The sequence below is a fragment of the Aythya fuligula genome, chromosome Z (genome assembly GCF_009819795.1).
Source record: "Aythya fuligula isolate bAytFul2 chromosome Z, bAytFul2.pri, whole genome shotgun sequence".
NCBI classification, from domain to species: Eukaryota; Metazoa; Chordata; class Aves; order Anseriformes; family Anatidae; genus Aythya; species Aythya fuligula.
Genome location: NC_045593.1, coordinates 27,886,831 through 27,908,640, shown reverse-complemented (window position 1 = coordinate 27,908,640; position 21,810 = coordinate 27,886,831). Strand labels below are relative to the sequence as shown.

Genomic DNA, 21,810 nt, shown 5'->3' with positions numbered 1-21,810 from the left:
GCAGGAGGCTTATGGTTATCTGCCTGTATTGGGGCTGACCAGCATTCTCACTAGCTTTTGCTTTCTGATAGCTAGGTCTTCACTTCTTCATCTATATTGTTAAGAAAAGAAAATCCGATTGAACAGGTGAAGGGCTAGAGTACTTCATGAAAACCTATTTTGCATATAAAAATACTTTATGAAGTATTGAGTATTAAGTTTGGTCTAGTAGGAGCTTTTTTTTTCTGGCTTATCAGCATTTATTTCTCTTTCTTTATCACAACAGGAGAGGGGACCTCCTAAAGGATAGTTTCTTACAACATAATGGTTTTGTGTGTCTGAATAAAGAGGGTAGGCTTTCAATTTCCCAAAGTCATGCACTGTCTTAGAGACACATAATGTGTTACCATCCTGCAGTGTCCTCTGGGGACATGAGGAAATGGTGCCAGAGTAGAGAGGTGTGGCAGGAAAGTGAAAGAAACGCAGATATGGGAATTGTTCTCAGAATGATGGTTCTGTGTGGCATGGTATATGAGTAAGATGTCCCTTTCAAAACACACAAGATGGGTTTCAGATGAATGCCCATGATTTAGAGGGTGAAGGGAGCTGTTCTGAAGCTCACATGCTGGAAGACAGCAGCTAAGAGCTAGCTGAAATTCACAGCCAGTTCTTAAACCACTGCCTGAATCTGCACACCAAACTAGGAAGGGGAAAATGTTTTCTTCCTCTCTGACAGGACAGGGTTGGGACCACTGCTGAACGATGTGAAAGATGACCCAAAGCCATGGGAGAGGTCTCCAGAAGTCACCACAGAGCATCTTAGCACTCAGAGGGATGTAACATTCACGCAAGAGAGCTTGGAAAAACAAACAACATAGTTGCTTGCAGACCTTAGGCTCTCCAGTAAAGACAAAATAAAATTCTCATCCTGAAGAGAAAAACCTCGGCTGTAAATCTGCTGAACACACTTTGATGCACTGGCTGGTGAAAAAGACTTTAGTATATTTTGCAAGAAATGCTGAATTAGTTCAACAATAGACTTTGTCTTCTTAAACCGCTGCATGAAGTATAACCCTGCTATTTTTGTCAGTCTTGTTTTGTTTCTTCCAAAAGTACTTATAACTCATATCTTCTTTGGGTTTAATTCCTAATGTAAACCCACAATTTTATGAGCAATGGGCAAAAGTGGTATAGACTGGAACTTCTAAAAAAACATTACCAAATGGGAATGAAGACTGAGTATGTCTCATACTACCTTTCTTCAGCACCAGAGCAGAGCCCAATTCATCTGAAATATGTAAGCAACTTCCTACTTGGCAAAGAAGATATTTTGACCTGTGGCTGTAAACCAGAATTGTTTAGGCTCACCTTTAACTGCATATTTACAGTAGTAGAAAGGGAGTTCAAAAATTCTGCTGTGAAGTGCATTTGGCTGGCTGCACTGGAGAAAGCTTGATTACATTCTTTATTATGTGTCTGGAACATTACCGACTTTATCGCTTAAAGCAACTGTTAATTTCAGAGGAGCTTCCTTTACAAATCAGAATTAGCACTTCTGAACCATTTGGTACAACTCTTTCAGAAATACTCAGTGGTTTTGTTTAAAACAAAAATAAAGAAGGAAGCATAGACCCCGGCCTTTAAGAGCTACAGAGATGTTCACTCTTCAGAGAAAAATCAAACACGGATCCAGCCTGCAGCTGGATGCGGAAACAGAAGGGACAGCTCTTTGCTACTCCCTCATTTCAGATAGTCTGTGCTTAGCTGTGATTAGACACATAGGAAAGCCTCTTTTTTCTTTCTTTCTTTCTTTCATTTTTTTTTTTTCTTTCTGTGAGAAAAAGGTAAAGAAAACCATTGCATGTGGTGAAGTAGAAAGACTACTGCTGTGCTCTCTTTCCCTTGCATTCTTTTTTTTTTTTTTTTCTTTCTTCATAAGAAGGGTGTTCCTTTCCTCAAAGAGAGAGGGAGAGGGAGAAAGACTGTAAACTGTCCAAAAGGACCGTGAGAAAACAGGAAGCTTTGAAAAGTACAAGAGAAAGCAAGATGAAATCTATTTGCAGGCGGTTCCCCGGGGACATGTGAGCCATTGTTAAGCAGGCTGTTCATACAGCTATATCCTTCCTTCTGCCGAGGAGGAGCTTGGTGCCAAAAGGCTGCTATCTGGTCATTGCCTTAACCCTCTGAATACCAGCCAGAAATACTTGTGAGACTTTCAAGGGCTCTGACAGCGAGGCGAGGCGAGGGATGTTCCTAATGCCAAAGAGCAAACCCTAGTTCTCCCTTTGCTTATTAGCAAGATCTTCACTAAGTTCAGGGACACTAACGTTGATTCATAAACCAACAGCCACAGATGAAGCTGGTTCACTGTGCTTACTTGTTTCTTTGCTCCTAGGAACATTGGGTGGGGACAAAGAATTAAAAAATATATAAGAAAAACAGGTGTTCCTAAAAAGCTTTTGTTACTGGCTGGAAAACACACTGTTGGTACTCCAGTTCCTGACTCACACTGTTGACATCTCCAAGTTTTAATAGCCTGTCATCATCAAATCCTAGCATGAACACAAACTTCCAGCTAACTAACTGACACATTTCTCAGAAATAGCATGGATCCTAATGATTCTGTGAAGATACTACATCCAGAAAAGCTTATCAAACAACAGATTTTTTTCTTTTTCTGAAATGTGAGGGGTCATACATGACTGATCAAAAGGGAACAAAGCCATAGGGTTACAGGTGTATTTAAAGAATGAAAGTCTCCAGCAGACTTGGCATGGAACTACCCAAGTATTTCAGTAACAAAAATTATTTTATCAATATAGAATAAGTGTTAGTATAGAAAATAATATTTTAATAGGATATAAATAGAAATAAAACAAAATGCTAAAGTTGAAAGTCTTTGTTTTTACCTTTTTTTTCAAAGTGAAACACTTCAATGTTATCAAAACAAAATGAAGAATTCAGAAATAATAACTCTGATATTTTTCTATTAAAACTACTATAAAAGCAATATTTTCCCATGATATTTTGAAGGTCTATGGTTTTCAGGAGAGAATCATTCCATTAAAAATTCTTCATCCCACTGTGCTTCTGAATGAAAGACTCAATTTAAGAAAATATTTAATTCCATGAAGATGTTGGATGAAAAAGTTCTAGAAATCTCTTCCAGACCAAACTTCCGTTACTTAGGCATAAACAGGGTAACATTCTCTTCTCCATATCTTAGAGCAGACCAAAGAGGGAATAAAACCCAGTCTCTGGCTTCACCAGGTATGATTACAGTAACGAACCAAAAAGACAGCAAGGAGGACAGATGTAGTGTCTAATACTGAGTAAGAAAATAAACATGAATGATCCATAAGGAAAAGATTAGAGATGAGTGCAGTCAAGAAAACCAAAGCCAAAACCTTTGGCCCATTCTGCAGTTCTGTTTTGCTGTGGTTTTCTTTGAGTCTTTCCCTGAACTGTTGCATAGCATCACTGTGTGAACTGCTGGCTGCTGCTTTTCCATGGTCCTCTGTGGGGTGCAGGATCTATGTGTTTAGTCAGTGTTTCAAGCTATTAAGCACTTAAACTTCTGTTTGGGTGGCTGTACTAGGCAAATGTCAGGTATGTTTATTGTCCTCAAACCTCAGTGGCATTTCAATGCTCACTAAGCGGAAAAAAAAAATACTACAGGACGAACGTTATTGATATTGAAGGGGAAGCAAGTAAATCACAGACACTTAACTCCATTCTTTTGTGCTACCTAAGCAGAACCTGGATCAAGAAAGGAAACTGGACTATTTTATGCTAATTTAAATATAGCCATAGAATGTGTTAGCAAGTCTTGTTTTTCTAATTCTTTCATATCACAATGTGGTAATATTCCAGAAACATTCTATGAGTTTATGCCTCCGTCATCAAAGGAGATACACTTACCTTGCATTTAAAAGGCTTGACATCAGAGTGAACAATCATATGTGCCTTGAGAGTCTGCTTTTGCACAAAGCTCTTGAAGCACAAATGGCATTGGTATGCTCTGATATTGGTGTGGATCAGGACATGTCGCTTCATGTTGGCCAGCAGAGTAAATTCCCGGCCACAGATTCCACATTTGTGTTCTTTCACACCCTGTAAGAGGGAAAAAAAATAAAAATAAAAATAATAATAATAATAATAATGAATAGTTTGTAGATCATTTCACAATATATAAATTGTTCATTCTACATTAGCAAAGCAGGTAAGCAATTATTTTGCCTTTAACATTATTTGCTCTAGTAATGGACACATTTTTTTTCTTGGCAAGTTCTTACAAGAGTCTGAGAAGCAGAGAAGGAAAATAAAATCTAAGCTTGATGAAATAAGGAGTTTTGTTTCCATTGCTAAATTTACAAATCCATGAGACGTAGTCAGTTGCACAGCTTCTCTTTCCTTCTCTACAGCTTGTGTAAGGTACTGGTCAAATGTGAACACTTGTGGACCAAGATTAAAAGTTAACCAGTTAAGAGACTGAAGAAGTGCTTGACTATGGTAGTTTAACATCATTGGCTTCCAAAAAAAAAAAAAAAGATCTATCCCTGTTTTGAAGAAGCAAATGAAAATAATCAGAAATAGCTGAGAAGTAGTTAAGCAATATCACCAAATAATGATCTACATATTATATTCGCTGAAGAGAAAATACTTTTTACTCTTTGTGGGACTTACATTAACCATAGTGGAGTAACCTGTTTTATTCTGGTGGTCACAGAATGTTTCTGTCACTCTCTATACTATATAATCAATTTACCAATAAACAGATCAGTATTCTTGGTCATACATGTATGTACTAACTGCCAGCTTCTCAGAGTCATTTCCATGCTACAAAAATCAATGAATTTTCCACTAAACCCTTTAGGAGTTTGAGTATAACTTGCTGCAAGTAGTGAAGATTTACCAGTGAAGTGCCAAGAGCAATTATTTATCCTGCAAGCCCCATTTACAAATAAGACATGAAATGCCAGTCTCTTTTGTGCCACTCAGTGGTTTTTATAGAGTTAATTGCAGATCTGAAACGGTGAACACCCACAGCGATTCTCAGCATCCAGCTATCCGATTTGAGGCTGCATTTGGGCAGCTAAGTACTGTTAATTATGTTCACAGCTGAATCCACCTGCAGCTGTGGACAAAGAAGCAGAAGCTCTCTAAAGGCTCAAGGACATTGCATTTCCTATGACAAAAAAAAAAAAAACAAAAAAAAAAAAAACATGTTTTAAATTAGTAGAATTTTGTATGGTAAATCCAAAGACCAGGGAATCTCCAAAGAGAGCAGAAATGGTTATAGAATAGTGAAGAAGAAAAAGTAAATGTGGAAGTAGAGGTTGTTCAAAAGAAAATGTGCCTCTAGCTTTCTGTATTTTTACTGTTTTTCATATAAATCTAAAATTCATGTGTTAAATGAAAAACATATTCAAAACTGGAAGCAATTTTTATAAAATATGTCATTTGTATGCATTTATCATATTTTTATAATGGTGGATAACAATTTCAGACATTCTTGAATGGAGCATTTATATTTTTCACATTTTTTAAAGTGGTGTTTTCTGGATGTGTTCCAAAGCCTACTCCTAGTCAAAACTGACATAGCTGTCATTACTGACAGCCATGGTAAGACTGCCACTTGATATAAATTGGCTGGGATTATGGTCCTCTTTGTCCACTTCCATTAACTGGCATTTAGAATAATTTCTACACAAACAGGATTTTTTCTTAGGTTGTGTTTTGTTGTTGTGTTGTTTTGTGTATTTTTTTCCCTAAATGTCTCATAATGATTCTTCAAAATCTGATGAGTAATAATATGCTTTCTTCTGCCACATACATACAGCCTACTCTATACCACCTACTTCCCAATTAAGGGATGCAAAAGAATACATATATATTTCAGAAGAAAATTTCTGTTAAAACTTTTAGGTGTTAGACAGCTCTGCAAAATCAAATTATTTCACAGAAGGTCATTCTGAAAATAAAAGCCAGAAACAGAGAGATGTGAACACAATTATGGGAAGCAATACAGGTGGTTTAAATAAAGTCCTGTTTATACCAAAATATTTTTGCATTTTTACTTTTGTAAAGTAAACTTACTTTTACTTTTCTGATTTTACTTTCTTGAGATTGTCAGAGACATCTAGGTTCCATTGTTGAGAGTATTGCTGAGACTTCTGCTCTGCACAAAATCCTACTGCTGGCAAATGGCCAGCATGAGTCTTTGTAGACTGGTCACCTTCCCTCTGAGGAGGTAGGTGAATCTTTCTGTATCATTCTGTATCATTCTGTAATCTTTGTGCTACTGTCTGATACAAGGTGAGAAGACAACATGTGATGGCTTACCTTGTGAGTTAGGGAGTGCTGTTTGAGATGGTGGGGCTGCACAAACTCCATGCCACATTCAGTGCAGATATAGGGACGGATGTCTTTGTGCTTCATCATGTGGTTTTGCAGCTGACTTGGGTACTGGAAGGTCTTATCACATTCAGTGCAATTGTATTGTATTGGGCCACGGTGGGTTGTTAAGTGTCTCTTCAGCTGGGCCAGGGTGGGGAAGTCAAGACCACACTCCACACAAATGTTCTCTCGGCCACTCTCATGCTTGGACTCATGTGCTTTCAGCTCACTGGGGTAGGCAAAACCTCTGCCACAGATCCTGCAGTTGTAAGGCTTGATGTCACTGTGTTGCATCATGTGTCTCTTCAGGTGACTGGTTTGAGTGAAAGCCTTGTGGCACACCTGGCATTTGTGTGGCCTTGTGCCCTGGTGTGTAAGCATATGAGTGTGCAAGTGGCTCAGCTGCTTGAAAAGCTTGCCACATCGGGAGCAAGCATGTGGCTTAATGCCGCTGTGCCCCAAGATATGGGTGACCAAATTGTACTTGGATGTATAGGACTTCTCACACATGGGACATTGCCAGCGTTTCTGTTCACCCCCAACATCAACGTAGTAGCTGTCATCTATCTGAAGGTTGACATCTACTCTTTCCACTTTCTGTTTATTTTCACCACTTTCTCTCACTTCTGCCCTCCTGAAGGGTGGCTCTGGAGGCCTTTTCATTTGAATGGGGTTCCTGAAATGAAGGTTTGGGGGCACAATAAAAGGAAACATTAAGCCAGGATGGACTTTAGGATAATAGGGGTAAGGAGCCTGCATGAATGCTGGACTACTGGGCCATGCCATGTTAGGCTTCACTGGTTCTTGCTTAATGGTCTTGGCTCCAAAATGCTCCAGAGTTCTGTAGAACTGAAAACCAAAGTTGCAGAGGTCAATCATCTGGGAACTGTACTTGGGCTGTACTGGCTGTTGAAACACCAAGGGAAGACTGGAAGACCCTATATCATTTTGATCTTCAGGTCTGTGGGGTGGTGATGAGGAACCCTCAAGAGCAATAGAAGGAGGCATTTTTGTTGGCATGCTCTTTCGTTTCCGAGACCCTCCTTCTAAGGACCCCTGAAAACTTTCCATGTCTCCAAGAGGAGGAGGGCCATAGCGGAAATGTGAGAGGTGCTGTCTGAATTCTTCACCAAATTGTGTCGTTCTGTGTGGCTTTGTAACAGGGCTCAGTGGCTGCAGGCAGCGGGAAAAGGGAGAGGTTTGTGTATTGTCCACAGTAAAACCTGTGTCTTCGTTCTTCATCATATTTCTTTCTTTTGGTTCCCTAGGACAAACAAACAGATAGACAAACAAATATATTTATTTCTTCCTGTTCTCCTGGGGTTAACACTTTATTGTCTAGTTCATTGGTTTGGAGGTTGCTTTTTTTTTTTTTAATTAAATACACCTGAGGACGTCCTGCTTAGGCCCATAAAAGGTGAAGAGCATTTAAAGCAGAATTAAATTGTGGAGAAAAAAAGAATATTTGGTCTTCCTTTGGTGCTAATGGCAGTTTAAATTCCAGTTTGATTCATTCAATATCTTTGTAACATAAACACGTTGCACCGTGACAGTCTACTTAGCAGCTGATTCTGTGTGGCAATGTTTCTGCTTAATTTAATTTAGCCAAGCTATTTGTGGGCAAAGTCCTGTCCTTGGCTGCACATGCACAGGCCCTAGAAATTGGCGGTGCATCTAAAGGATATGGCAATACAAACAATAATGTGCACATTTATTATGGTTGTGACATGAAAAATCAAAGCCAAAGACTTTAAACTTCTTTGTATCATTAGCATGTGCTGCTGTGAGAGAAAACAATGGCCAAGTGATCTAAGGACACTGTGTACCATCAGGTTTTGTGCCGTGTTTCCTGGCTTCTCTCACTTTGTATTGTAATAAGAAGGCGGAGATTAATTTATTTTCTTTGTTTTAATCCCAGTGATATTTACCTGGCAGATTTAGGGGAGGAAAGCCTCTGACCACTGTCTGAACTGCATTATGGACATAATCTACTTTTGTTTTGTTTTGTTTTGTTTTTATTCTAAACAGGAGCACAAATTTCAACAATTACCGAAGTTTCCAGAATAACTGACACCTCAGAATGCTCAGATGCTTTCTAATGTTTCTAATGTGACACGGGAGATTAATAATTATACTCTGTCAAAATGTATTCCACTGACTGTATAGAAAACTTATTTTGAATTTTGAGTTAATCTGAAATACCTGTTTTAAATTTTGCTTCATTTTAAACAAAGCTGCTACCTTTTGCCTTGGCTCTGTAGGGATGCTCTTATCCAAATGTATATGTGTGTATGCCTGTGTCTATTTACATGCATTTGTCAAACCAAGCAGGGGTTACTTTGGAAAACTTGACATATTTTCCCTCTATCACTTGTGTCATGTTGATGCAATTTATAGCACCATTCTTGGAAATGTCAGGTGGCAAGTTTGAAGGTGTTTAGAGTAATAAAACACTCATGCTTCATTTTCGGGAAGCTCCATGCTGGATAAACGTGCTCCTAAAAAAGAACATCTCTGTGACCTAGTTAGGTTGTAGACAACAGAAGGCTTCTTAAAAACCTGCTTGCAAACAGAGTACTTCCATTTAATGGGGTAGATTCTCAAACTACCTTTGAAATAATGTGTGAAACCAAAGTTTCAGTGACAAAATTTTAAGATGGAAACTTTAGACAAAGGGATAAACTAATGCACAGAAAAGGAAAAAATGTAGGATCTCTAAATTGATTAAGACATCTGGGATAGAGGAAAGGAAAGGAAAGGAAAGGAAAGGAAAGGAAAGGAAAGGAAAGGAAAGGAAAGGAAAGGAAAGGAAAGGAAAGGAAAGGAAAGGAAAGGAAAGGAAAGGAAAGGAAAGGAAAGGAAAGGAAAGGAAAGGAAAGGAAAGGAAAGGAAAGGAAAGGAAAGGAAAGGAAAGGAAAGGAAAGGAAAGGAAAGGAAAGGAAAAGGAAAGGAAAGGAAAGGAAAGGAAAGGAAAGGAAAGGAAAGGAAAGGAAAGGAAAGGAAAGGAAAGGAAAGGAAAGGAAAGGAAAGGAAAGGAAAGGAAAGGAAAGGACCAATTCAGCCTAGGGTCAACTAAAGCTAGGGTAACTGTAATAACTATGCCAAGATGTGACTTTCTGTCCTTAGATCATTGAATTTCAACATATGTGTGTGTATAAACACTATATATATACATGTGTGTGTTTACATATGCATATTTAATATATGTAAATGTGTGTGTGCACATTTCATAACAGAGAAGACTGTTAGGGAGTATGCATTCAGATATGTTTCTTTGTCACTCTAACTCAGTAGGCAGAATAAGGAACAGATAGATATTGAAGACTCTTTCGATACAAAGGCTTGACTTACTTAAAAGGAGCAGTGGAAAGAAATCCTCTGAATACCAAAAAAAAAATTCCACTTATTTCCAAAACGGAAAAGTATTTTTTCAAATTTCATTATAATCAACATTAAACTCACACAATTTGAACATAAAATATACCTGTAGATCAAAATGTCCCCTTCAAAGTATGGGCCTGTCCCTCAAATGTCTTTCATCTTGTGTTTCTGATTCTTTAGCAGCAAAATGAGTATAAAACACTTCAGAAAGCTCATAGCAATTGAGAACCCAGCTATGTTATTTACTGGCTTTGTTAGGTTATTGAAATGCTGCCAAAAATACACAGAAGTGACAGTGAGTTCTGTCTAATTGCTCTCTTGTCTCTTGGCTGCCAGTTCCTTCTTTCTTCCACAGCCTATTTTATGCAAATTTTCAGTCTATCTGGAACACAGAGTTATGGAAAAAGCTGTAGAACTGCTAGCAGTTTCTAGAAAGCAGTAATTTCCATGCACAACTAACCTTTGGTGGCTTTCACTGAGTGTATGGTTTTATTCTGCTGTCCATTGCTACACACATCATGGGACCAAGCCTACAAAAGAAAGTTTTTAAAGTTAGTGATTAGTACAGTCAGAGTGGTTATGTATAATCAGACAAAAGAGCATCCAAGAGGGTGGGGAAACGTACCGATTTACAGTCTAAAAGCATATTATCTTGTTGCTTTTATTTTACCTCCATATTGCCAAACCCTGTATCATACAAATTCTCTGAGAAAAGATTAAATCTGGCCTGTCATTTCATCTCCTTTTCTGTTGGTAGCAAACCTTTGCTAATTTAAATTTGAGACACGATCTTCACTGTGATCAGAATTTAATTCCATAAAAATGTGAGTCCTGAGAAAATGTCAAAGAGACTGCAGATTTGACCACCAGGCGATAAATAGTTCTTTCGTACATAAGGAGTCCTAAATGACTACAGTACAGAACTTTAAGCTCTTAATAGTACTTTTACCATTATTTTTGTTTTATCTGACAATGGTTATGTCTTATGTTAGTATTTAATGATAAGTAAAGGAGTAGGAAGTGATGAATTTTTATATTAAATATCCCCTAGGGACATTTTTTTTTTTTTTTTCCTATATAAGCACTTTAAGGCTTTGAATCATTTAGGTTGGAAAAGATCTCCGACATCATGAAATCCAACCATTAATTCAAAAGTCTTTCCTTGCTCAACACCTAGTTATTTAGGATGGAATGCTATGTAGAACACTGTCATGATTCTAAACAATGAGTTCAGTTTAAATCTGAATAACATTAAACATTCTAGCTTTTATCAGCAGTATCCCAGGTTTTCAGTTTTGAAACCTTGGTGTGGAAAGTGCCCTGAGACAAAAGTTTCCATGCAATGTTGGCAGTCAAACATTTAAAAAGCCTAAACCCAACTCTCCAGAGCTTTTAAAAGGGATCATTTCTTCAGAACAGACAGGCATATTCACATGTCTTTATGTCTACATAAGTAAGTGTATTTTGAAAAAAAATATTTTGAAAAATAGAGCCACAAATAAGCTCTTTCTATGACCTTTCAGAAAAGCAAGTCTACAGAGAACGCAGATAGTTGTGGAGTTATTTCCAAATTAGACTACCTATGCAGCAGCTAATAATGTTAACTTCCCTGAAAGAGGAAGAGATTTTAGCACAGAATATGAATTACCGTTTACTTTCTCATTTCCAGACATCGTATTTCTAAAGACAAAGGATAACAAAACAAAAAACAAAGTGTGTAAACCATGCTATTCACTCTGCAAGTACACTCATTGTTATAGTCCACAGTTAATATTCCCTACTGAAGTCAACAGTAAAATTTCTTTAGACTTCAAGAGAACCAAGATTCTGCTTCCTGTATGAAAGTGCCTTCTATCTATAGAAGAATAATAATCCCAGCAATACAAATGTGAGGCTATGAAGCTGCTCCAGCTTAAATACAGACTACTACTCTTCTGATTTTTTTCTTGGGCAGTGGAACCATTAAAAAAAAAAAAAAAAAAAAAAAAAGCATGAAATGAGACCAAGATGTGTGAAAGTGATACATACCTTCTAACAATGGGAAACAGGTTAATTAGTACAAGGTTTGCATTTGTGTTTGCTATTTCAAATGACGGTGAAAGAGAACGGATTGTAGGAAGTTTAAAGGTGGCTGAACAGGCCAGTTTCTCTAAGCTGGAAGAGAAATTCTGTGTTTGATGAACATATATGACTGTAGTTTCCTCTTGGGGCCTGAAAGATTGGCATCTATAAGAAAAGAATGAAATTTAATATCTGTTCCTGTACAGTGATTTGGTGAGGATCACTGACAAATAACACTCTATTAGATTTCTTCAGCCAAAATTGATCAGTTGAAGAGCTTGAGCCTCCTTGAGCAACCATATTATTATTATTTTTCAAAAAAAAAATGTTATTACAGAGGTGGTTGTGGTTGGCTTAATAGGTTTTACAGGATCTCCTTCATTTGGTTCACCCTTCAGTACAGTTTTTGTTTTAAAATGTATTCACTCATACAGTTGTTCAATTAAACACTAAAATCTTTACTTAGTTTTCACTCCCTTGCTATTTATACAAAACTTACACCAGTCTCCATATCTGAATAATGGAGCTTTACTATGCTGAATTAATTTCATTTCAGCAGCAAAGCAGTGTCCCCTACCAAATCTATACTTCTTTGAGGTATTTGTCAGACTTCAAAAACCCCAGGAATACCTATACAAACGTGAATATATCCATTACTGGTAATCAAGTAATTTTTAGTTGGTATACATCTGATCCCTCCTTAAGATTTTCCCTGTTAGTTTTCTTCAATGGCAACATAAGCCCTTTTTTTCTTTCCCTTTTGCTTGTTCTCATATCTTCTTTCATGCTGCTTTGTGTGTATGAGTGAAGTCCCACAATAATGTTGCCGTTCCTCATTTCTTTTTCTTTTGGGAGTTTCATAATTTCAGAGTTGGAAAATAATGAAGTGGACTTTTTAACCTCTAGTTTTCAAGTGTCTCTTATCTGTTTTGCTGGTTTTATGGCCTGCGTTGAATAAGTAGTTGGATTGGATTATGATAATTTTCTGTATCTGTAAAATGCATGCATCTGCTTGCATTTGTACAGTCAGATTGTTATTTGTAGGTACTGCCTCCGTGAACAATGCAAAATCTGTAAACATGCTCAAAAGATTTAGTTATTTCAATACTAAGCTTTCTGGATATTGATTCAAACTATCACTGCTCTTTGATAACTGGTTATTTGTACAGCTTTTTTCAAATAAAGGCATTTTATTTACTCTAGGCTTTAGTGACTATACTTACTAGAGGAGGGCCAGAGGTAAAAGATCGTGCTCAAATCTAAACCAAAATTTCTCTAAAATCAGAGCCAACCTTACACTCTTAATCATTAACGAAGCCCATGGAAATTTTATTTTTCATTCATCTTTTCTGGCTTCAATATCCACGTTTTCTTGCACACAATTTTGAAAAATGTGCTCCATTAACATATACTGACTATATAGTAATATACTCAAAGTGAGTACACAAGCTGAGTATATGTTATATACAAATTGGCTATATGTTAATATACAAATCAGCCCTGAACTCTTTATGCTCTCTTATCTGAAGCTAATATAAGAGATCTATTACATTCTATAATATGAGAACATTTTTTGTGCCACAAAGTGGATCTGGGAGGAGGAAAAAATTTGGACTACCTTGCAAAAATAAACATGAATTTAGGGAAAATATCCAAAATCAATGAATGCAGATACTGATTAGGGACACACAAATATTGGGGAAGCCTTAAAATAACAGGCTTGAACTTGGAATAATAGACTTTGTGAAGTTTAGTCAACTCTTTTTCAATACCATTTCTACAAATATTTGTTTTCTCTCACATTCAAGTAGATCTTGTGTCAGATTAAGTCCATGGTCTAATCATCATCTTAATTGTCTTCTGAGATAAGGCTTCTTGTTCCACACCTTCTATGAGACAGATATGTCTGCTTAAATGGGTAACTCTGTCAAGATGAAGGTATTGCCATATATATTTCTCTTCCCCATTTGTATTGCCATCATTAATACAATTGGTATTGGGAACAAGTAAACAATTGTTCATGAAAATGGTCTGGAATAACTGAAAATGAGAAGTGGATGAGATCAGGTTTTTTCTTCCTACATTAATATGATAGTACTAAGGAGTTCAGTGTCTTTTCACTTCTCCCTGGGAAATTACCTTCATCTGCTGATATCAGGCTTCAGGATAAAACTTCTTCTTTCCAACAAAAACATATTTGTCTCAGTAAATGCTTAGAAAATTAAAACTAATAGCTTTGGTAGCTCTTAATAGGATGTAATTCAGAGCTTGGTATGGTTTATGGCAAGATTTCCAATGAACTCTGAAAATGATAGATCATGATTTTCCATGCAATTTGTTATGGGTTTTGTTGTACGATGGGATATGGAGCCATCTATGACATGACCAAAATTTGATACTTTTGGCAAATTCAGTGTTTACATATGAAAAGTCATACCTGCCTTTCCATACCTGTTAACAGACTGAAACCTTTTCAAACAAACAATGGAAATCATACAATTACACACCTAAGAAGCTTAACTGATTAAAAAATCTGACACACTTAAAGAGCTGAACATGACACAGTAAACAGCTGCAACAAAAAATGAACTTTCAAAGATATCTCATATATATTGTATAATCCTCAATTATTATTTTTTTTCCTTCAGTGACTCTGTTTTGGCATGTCTTCCTGGCTTCTTGTTTAAGGTTTGATCATTTTAAATATTCTGGCTGCTATAGGGGCTCTTACAGCCACATACCTGCATTTCTGTAGTCTGGAAGATCATATGAATGTAAAGAAATGGGTCTCTTAGCAAAGTGTGCTCCCTGCTTTGTTTGACCTTCATCTTTGTTATTCCCAAATTTTAACATTTTAACTAACATATTTTTTCTTTATTTTAGCTTAGAAATACAAATGTTTGGGAAATATCTTGTCTGCACTGCTGTTAGAGTAGCTTTTGGAACCATCTTAGGTATACGTGCAACTTATTTTTCTACTCAGTTTTCAGGGAGCAAGATGTTATAAGCAATTTTACAGGAGTATAGTTACTTTGGTATCTCATCTAGTAAATAAAATGCATGAAACAGTATAAAAATAAATACATCTTCACTTTTGTGTGCGTGTGTAACTTAAAGATCATTTTCTGTTTTGATGATAAATTGAAAATATTAAATTACATTCTGAAATTTCCTTTGCCAAAAATCTGAAACAGTCCTACCACCTATTCTGCCAAAGCCAGGGCACTACCGGTGGCATCAGATATGTTTATAGAGAGATATTATTGCACTGAGTAGTAGTATTGCATAATTTGCTTTTCAGTGGTGACATTGATTAGAATCAAAAGAAATTGCCAGGTGCAGTAGGGAGGTAGCTGTAGGTATTTTCTTCTGTCCAATATGAGTGGTCTGTTCTCAACATTCTCACAAGTCTTACGAGGAGTGGCTGAGGGAGCTGGGATTGCTCAGTCTGGAGAAGAGGAGGCTCAGGGGTGACCTTATTGCACTCTACAGATACCTTAAAGGAGGCTGTAGCGAGGCGGGGGTTGGTATATTCTCCCATGTACCTGGTGACAGGATGAAGGGGAATGGGCTAAAGTTACACCAGCAGAGGGTTATGTTGGATATTAGGAAGAATTTCTTTACCAAAAGGGTTGTTAGGCATTGGAACGGGCTGCCCAGGGAAGTGGTTGAGTCACAATCCCTCGAGGTCTTTAAAAGTCATTTAGATGTAGAGCTTAGTGATATGGTTTAGTAGAGGACTGGTTAGTGTTAGGTCAGAGGTTGGACTTGGTGATCTTAGAGTTCTCTTCCAATCTAGATGATTTTGTGATTCTGTGGTTCTGTGAATGCAAAAGTTTGGCAAAATATTTTGCTTTCACTCTCATTGCTCTTACGTATGTTTTGTCCTCAGTTTAGCCAAATTTTTGCTATCATTCTCATCTTTTTGTTGTTCTTCTCTTGCCTAATAAGACAATTGGGTGGAGGTCACACAGCAGTATGACTGGGTTAACCACTGAACATCTGCAATATGGTATTTTTGGTAATGACCCTGGCATCCTAGCAGTACTTTACTCTCATGGACCCTCTTTAGTCACTTCAGTATCCATAAGAAGTGACTTTTGAATACAGTTTAGGCTTGCTGCTCTTTTGGCTTTTATTTCTCTTTTCCTTATCCTCCTTTCTCTCTTTTTTTTTTTTCTTCCTCTTTGTGAGTTTTCTTAGTTCTTCTCTTACATTTCCTTCCCTCATCACTTCTCTGTTCCATCTGTGGTTCATACCCTCTCTGCTTCTTTATTCTATCTACTAAAATGGCCAGTAACACACAGATAACCTGGATAATAAAGTGGATGTTAAGTTACAGGCTTTGAAATGTTAGCTGGTTACTTCACCCCAAACCACAAGTACGTATGGTGTGATCCTGTAAGGTACAGAAGATTATCAGGTCTAAAAATGTCTAAAGGGACGAAGATCATATGTCCTCAGCTGAACATCTTAATCTCCCCAGTTCACTGCTACCAACAGTATTCAAGGCTATGTTGGGGAGGGATGGAACAGCCATTTGCTGGCAGATGTCCACCTCTAGGTCCACAGCACAGCCCTGCCCCACCTCTGCCTACAGCAGGGTAAATTCTGGCCCAAGTTTCTGCTTTTCTTTTTCCCTCCACAGATATCTATATCTAATATATATACATCTAAATCTAAATATATATCTAAGTATCTAATATCTTTATATTAGATGTTGTTGAGGATGTAAAAACAGCCATATCAGCTCTGGGTAGTAAAGTAGCTAAACCAAGGTCCTGTGAAGAATATAAGAAACAGGAAAAGGTACAGTGACAACTTCCCAGCATGGTCTTTGGGCCTACGGACAGCTCTCTGTGGATCAGAGATCTCTCTGTGACCTAAGGATGGTGTCTTCAGATTTTTTTTTCTTTATTTTTTTTTCTTCCATGAAGGGTGGATTTGGATTAAAGGCACTTAGTATAAAAACATAAGGCTTCTTTTTTTTTTTTTTTTCTGGTGAGATGAGGGATGTACAGAGATAAGTAGCTGTGTCCTGGGGAAGTGAGGTATCTTTGACAGCTTTGATGGAGTGTCTTGTGCCTTCAGAGATTCATGAAAGTGTCAGGACAGTGAGAGCTGTACTGTGGTACTGTGCAGGAGGTGAGGGTGGCGAGATGTCTACCTGCATTCTTCCTAATGTACATCTCTCTGAAACAGTTGTATTTCTTCTCCTCAAATACACATGAAGCCCATGGATACTGCAAGTCACTCTATTCATGCACCACTTCATCTCCCCACCATTCCTCAAACATCACACCTCTTTCAGTGTCTCCCATCTTTAGAAACTGATCTTTTCACACTGTACAGCTGGATCATTTTTGCTGATAACTTTTGAACTGCATAATCTGTATTGGTTAGCATTTTTCAATGTGCAAAGCCTGTTTTATTGTTGTTTGGTTTTTGTTTTGTTTTTTTTTTTTTTTAGAAAACTAAATATATTCATACTGTGACTGAAGGTCACAAGGTTACATAGCAGTGAACTATTGCCTCAAAAACACTAACCAGCATGTGGCACTCAGCTATTTTTGAAGGCGTGCACATGCTTAGGTCAAGAAGAATTGTCTTAGGTACCCCAGGCTAATTTTGACTATTTTAAAAAGAAAACAAAAAAAGCAAGAGCGTAAGTTCTGAGAGGGTGAGCCCAGCAAGGGTGAGTCCTGGAGATGAAGACAAGTCAGTCTTTATACTGAAAATGTTCCAGTCCAAGAAAAGTACCTTAGCAAATTGTCCTCAACCACACTGTACCCTGAGTGACTTCTGGAGGTTTAACATTGCAGAGAAAGGGCAACTAGAAAAAAAAAAAAAAAAAAAATCGGAATATGTAGCCAAGCAACAAGGGCAATCACCCAATCACCCAGTAGGGCAGTAGGGTGAAGTACCTCAAACTTCCAAGTTTTCAATAAACCTCCAGAAGAGACGCATGGAGGAAAGCCAGAGCTATCTCTAGAGAGGATGGAGTCCACAGGCCTGTAAAAACTATAGTTTTTGTTTTAAATGTCTACAGCCCATAACTACCCTTTCCAACTTCTCTCTACTCCCTGTCACTTGGCATTTGCATTTTTGGCTGTGTAATGGACAAGGGCAGTAGAGCATCTTCCTCTAAAGAGCAGAGTTAGCCTCACAGCCTTGGGCTCTAGAGTACTCCCTTAAGAGGTTAGGGATGGGAGTCCAAATCCTTCATGGGGGATGAAGAAAATGAATCAAAGTCTCTCACTTCATGGTTGTTATATTTTGCACTGTATTTGATGCCACTGTTCTATATATAGTTTCATATAAATATTTTTGAAGGACTGGGTCCCCAAAAGCTTTTGGACATAGGCATAATGAATTTCCAGACCTGTGCAAACTTAAGGGCTGATAAGAACAGATTGGGCAGGACAGTGGCATCAGGAGCACATATGCTAGAAGAGCTTCAGTTGTGCAAAGCTTAACTTGTGCCAGCAGACTGTGTGGAAATGTAACTTGATTCTACTATCACTAGTTATTAGGAAGAATGACAGGTTGGCCAGCTGGTTTAACTACTCACAGAATCACAGAATCACATAATGGCTGAGGTTGGAAGGGACCTCTGAAGATGATCTAATTCTTCCTAAGTAACTCTCCTCATTTTGTCCCTAGTCTCATTCATGTCAAACTGAAATCTTTGTGGAAAAAATAGTGAGTAGCTGAGAACAGGATCTGGGATTTGGCTATTATAAAGTGATGTCAATAAGATATATTTCTTCCTTTTCTTAACTTGATAAAGAGTTCTCATGTCAGAGGCTGGTACCATGGATCTGCCTCTGTCTTTATAAAGTATGTGAAGTCACTTTAATCATTGTTTATAGAAGTCCTATCACTTCATCCCTGTTTCCTGTCTACTTCCATATCTGCCATTGCAAATTAAAATTGTGCATTTTGGTGGATGACAGGGATCCTAAGTATTAAATAGTTTTTCCTCTGGAAAGTTATTAAATTGTACTAATGAAGTTTTAGGATTTTTTTTTTCTGAATATCAGATATTATGAGACAGGGTGAATTGAATAACAAATAAATAATATAAGCATAAGGAGAGATCTGCTGGTAAAATTGTAATACTGAACAAAGCGATGAGTCCTTGAAAGCATACTTTGGACAGAATCTTTCCACCTATAAAGCACAACCATTAAGTATGGCAGAGAGAAGCTGAGAAGAGAGAGCTTTACTGTAGGTAATACTGTAGGTAATACTGTAGTATTACCTCAAAACAAATAATGGACCTATGCAGAACACTCAAAATTAGAATGATCAAAAAAGCATGCCCTTCCATAACCCTTATGCTGTTATGCTTGGGGTGTTGTTTTGAAAATAAACCTTTCACTAGCATTTATGACCTTTAAAAAGGAAATAGATTGAGCTTTCCTTCCTACTGGAGTCCCAGTGTTGTTATCACCTCTATGGAGGCCAGAGAGATGGTCTGGTCTCCTCCCACCTCTTTGTTATCTTAAAGGGTAGCTGAGGGGCACTTTCAGTCCTGGTTCTTCAAGCCAGCCCACTGGCATGCTTCCATGTAACTAGCAGTTAATGTATGAGAAAGTTTTGGCACCTTCTGAATTCTGCATGTTGTATGTGTAAAGCAACAAGAACCTCAAAAGAAAGTAGCAGGTAAAATGTGTGCATATGCTTGAATAAAGGCAGAGGAAAAGCATATGATGTAGGAGAGTTTTTATATAAAGTTTCCAGAACAGTTTACATTTTTAATGAAACACTAGTTTTAATTAAACACAGAGAATGTTGTTAGGACCAAGATATTTTTGTAGTTGTTTTTCTTTCAATTTGTTTTACACAGATCAAAATTCATAGTGAAACTGAAGGCTGATAAAGCAGTAATTATAGTGTGTTCCAGTAAGACATGCTTTATCCTACAAGAACTGAAAGAAGAGGATTTCATCCAGAAATTGACAGATATAGGAAAAATGTATCTGCTACCAAGCACTTCCCTTGGTGTCCAGTTCCTTAAAAGTAATTTCCCAATGATGCTTTCCTAGTCATTTAGTATAAACAGATTTGGTTTCAGTTGAAGTTTGGACAGACTTCTTGCTGGAAAAGCTGCTTTGTTGAAAAAAATGATCAATCCCTATTAAACTCTGCTAGATATTTCAAGTTAAGGTGGCTCAGTAGTGACTTAGCAATTTCCAACTGAATGGAAGTTTCAAAGGAAACAGAGCAAAAGAATTAGAGATGTGAGTGTCATTCCTAGGACACGACTGCATTTATTCCATTGATACCCAAGTAATACTAGAGAACCCAAGGATCATGGACAAAGAGACAGGGTTCAAAATTATTCTTAAGGCAAATTACTGGGACACTGGGAGGAAACTACTTGTGATATGTCTCCACTGCGATTAAAGACCATTGTTTTTCAAATCTGTGTTAAAGCATTCAAACCATGAAGAACTAAAATATGTATTTATTGTTCAGAATAAGATCATCTTCATGTACATCTCACAAGTGCATTCAAATAAGGGTTCATTATTTAAAACCAATTTAGTTAAATTTGTTTAATGAGCAATGTTCTTCAGCTCCAGCACAAAATTATATTTTTGACTATCATATGCCTCCAAGGAAGTAATTTAAGGTAACATCCCCTCTGGCTTTGCCCTTCACCTGTGATGCTAAACATGAATCTTCTCATTGAAAGAAGCAAACATCAAGAAGCAAATGTTTTTTCCCTCTGATCCCCCAAAATGCATCCAGCATATAGCACTTAATTATTCTGTTAACTTTGAGAACATTTCAAAAATAAGTGCTAGTTTGTTGCCACATCTAAAGGAGAACTGAAATTCAAAACAAATTTTGTATAGCTTCTGTGATTTTGATCACTTGGAAAACAAGCCCCTGTGTAAATCAACTAAAAGGGAGAAATTCTTGAGGTTAATCATTTTAAACTAAAACAGATTTAAAATGCCAGTTTTACTGAATTCAATAAACTAGCATACGGAGTGGGAATGGCAGCTCAGACTTAGCCAAATGTCATCAACAGATATTGGAACACAGACTTGAGCTGCAAACAAATAAAAAATTACTTTTTGCCAAAAAAAAAAAAAAAAAAAAAAAAAAAAAGTCAACATTGAGATTTGAAATGAACACTGAAGTTTGAAATGTGAAATTTCCACTTTAACACTAATCCTTCACCATTAGTGATGACAAAAGTTTTTTTTGGTTACTAACTCAATTCATCACAAGAAAAAAGGAAACCAAAAATCCATGACTCCAGTATAAATCCCTCTCTCAATCCCTTCCTTGACATAAGTTTGAAACAAATCATTTTATTCAGAACTCGATTTCTTGAAAATCAAGCCAAGTGACATGTGCAAAAAGCAGAAGATTTGAGAGGAACTTTTGTTATATTTTAGTAGAAATGGCAAGTGAGTTTATTCTTACTCAATGTCAGGCAAGGGGCTGCGGGACAGTACCCAAGGGTAAATGTTTATACATATATGAACCATGTTGTGACTTGCTGGCCCAACCATGTTCAGTCCCTTCCACTGAGTGCTTGTGCATGTTTTTTTGTGTGTGTGTTTTTGTTTGTTTGTTTGTTTTCTGTGTCTGATAGCGAACAAGCTAGTGAAAATCTCCACAGTTGTTAAAGGGAATCCTGAGTCCTGATCACTTGCTTACAGAATCCAGCAGATTCTACTCAGTGACATTTCTTTATCTGTGGGTAGTGTTAGAAGGGTTTCCCTTTTTATGGGACAGGAAAAAAAGAAATTAATGTTTTTGAGATCAAAAGTCTTTGATTGCTTTTTCTTTTTTGGCACAGAGTATAGGAGATCAGGAGGAGGGGTCAGTCAGCACCAATTCTCTGATGCATGTGACTGCTTCCATAGCATCTTGACAAAGTGCTACCAAGAGACATATAACATTTCTGGGAACCTTGGTAACTTCATAAACACACATATAACACTTTTGGGAACCTTGGTGACT

At 37.3% G+C, this 21,810-nt stretch overlaps 1 protein-coding gene across 2 annotated transcripts in view; it reads right to left on the bottom strand.

The window, feature by feature from the left end:
- ZNF366 (zinc finger protein 366) overlaps positions 1-21,810 on the bottom strand; it is a 35,823-nt gene that overhangs the window by 7,501 nt on the left and 6,512 nt on the right. For both annotated transcript variants that reach the window (XM_032206514.1, XM_032206513.1), the window contains exons 2-4: positions 10,220-10,289; positions 6,325-7,642; positions 3,901-4,092 (exon numbers count right to left, since the gene is read on the bottom strand). In XM_032206514.1, coding sequence (XP_032062405.1) covers positions 3,901-4,092; positions 6,325-7,623 — 1,491 coding nt within the window. In that variant the 5' untranslated portion in view covers positions 7,624-7,642; positions 10,220-10,289. The remainder of the gene's footprint in view (positions 1-3,900; positions 4,093-6,324; positions 7,643-10,219; positions 10,290-21,810) is intronic.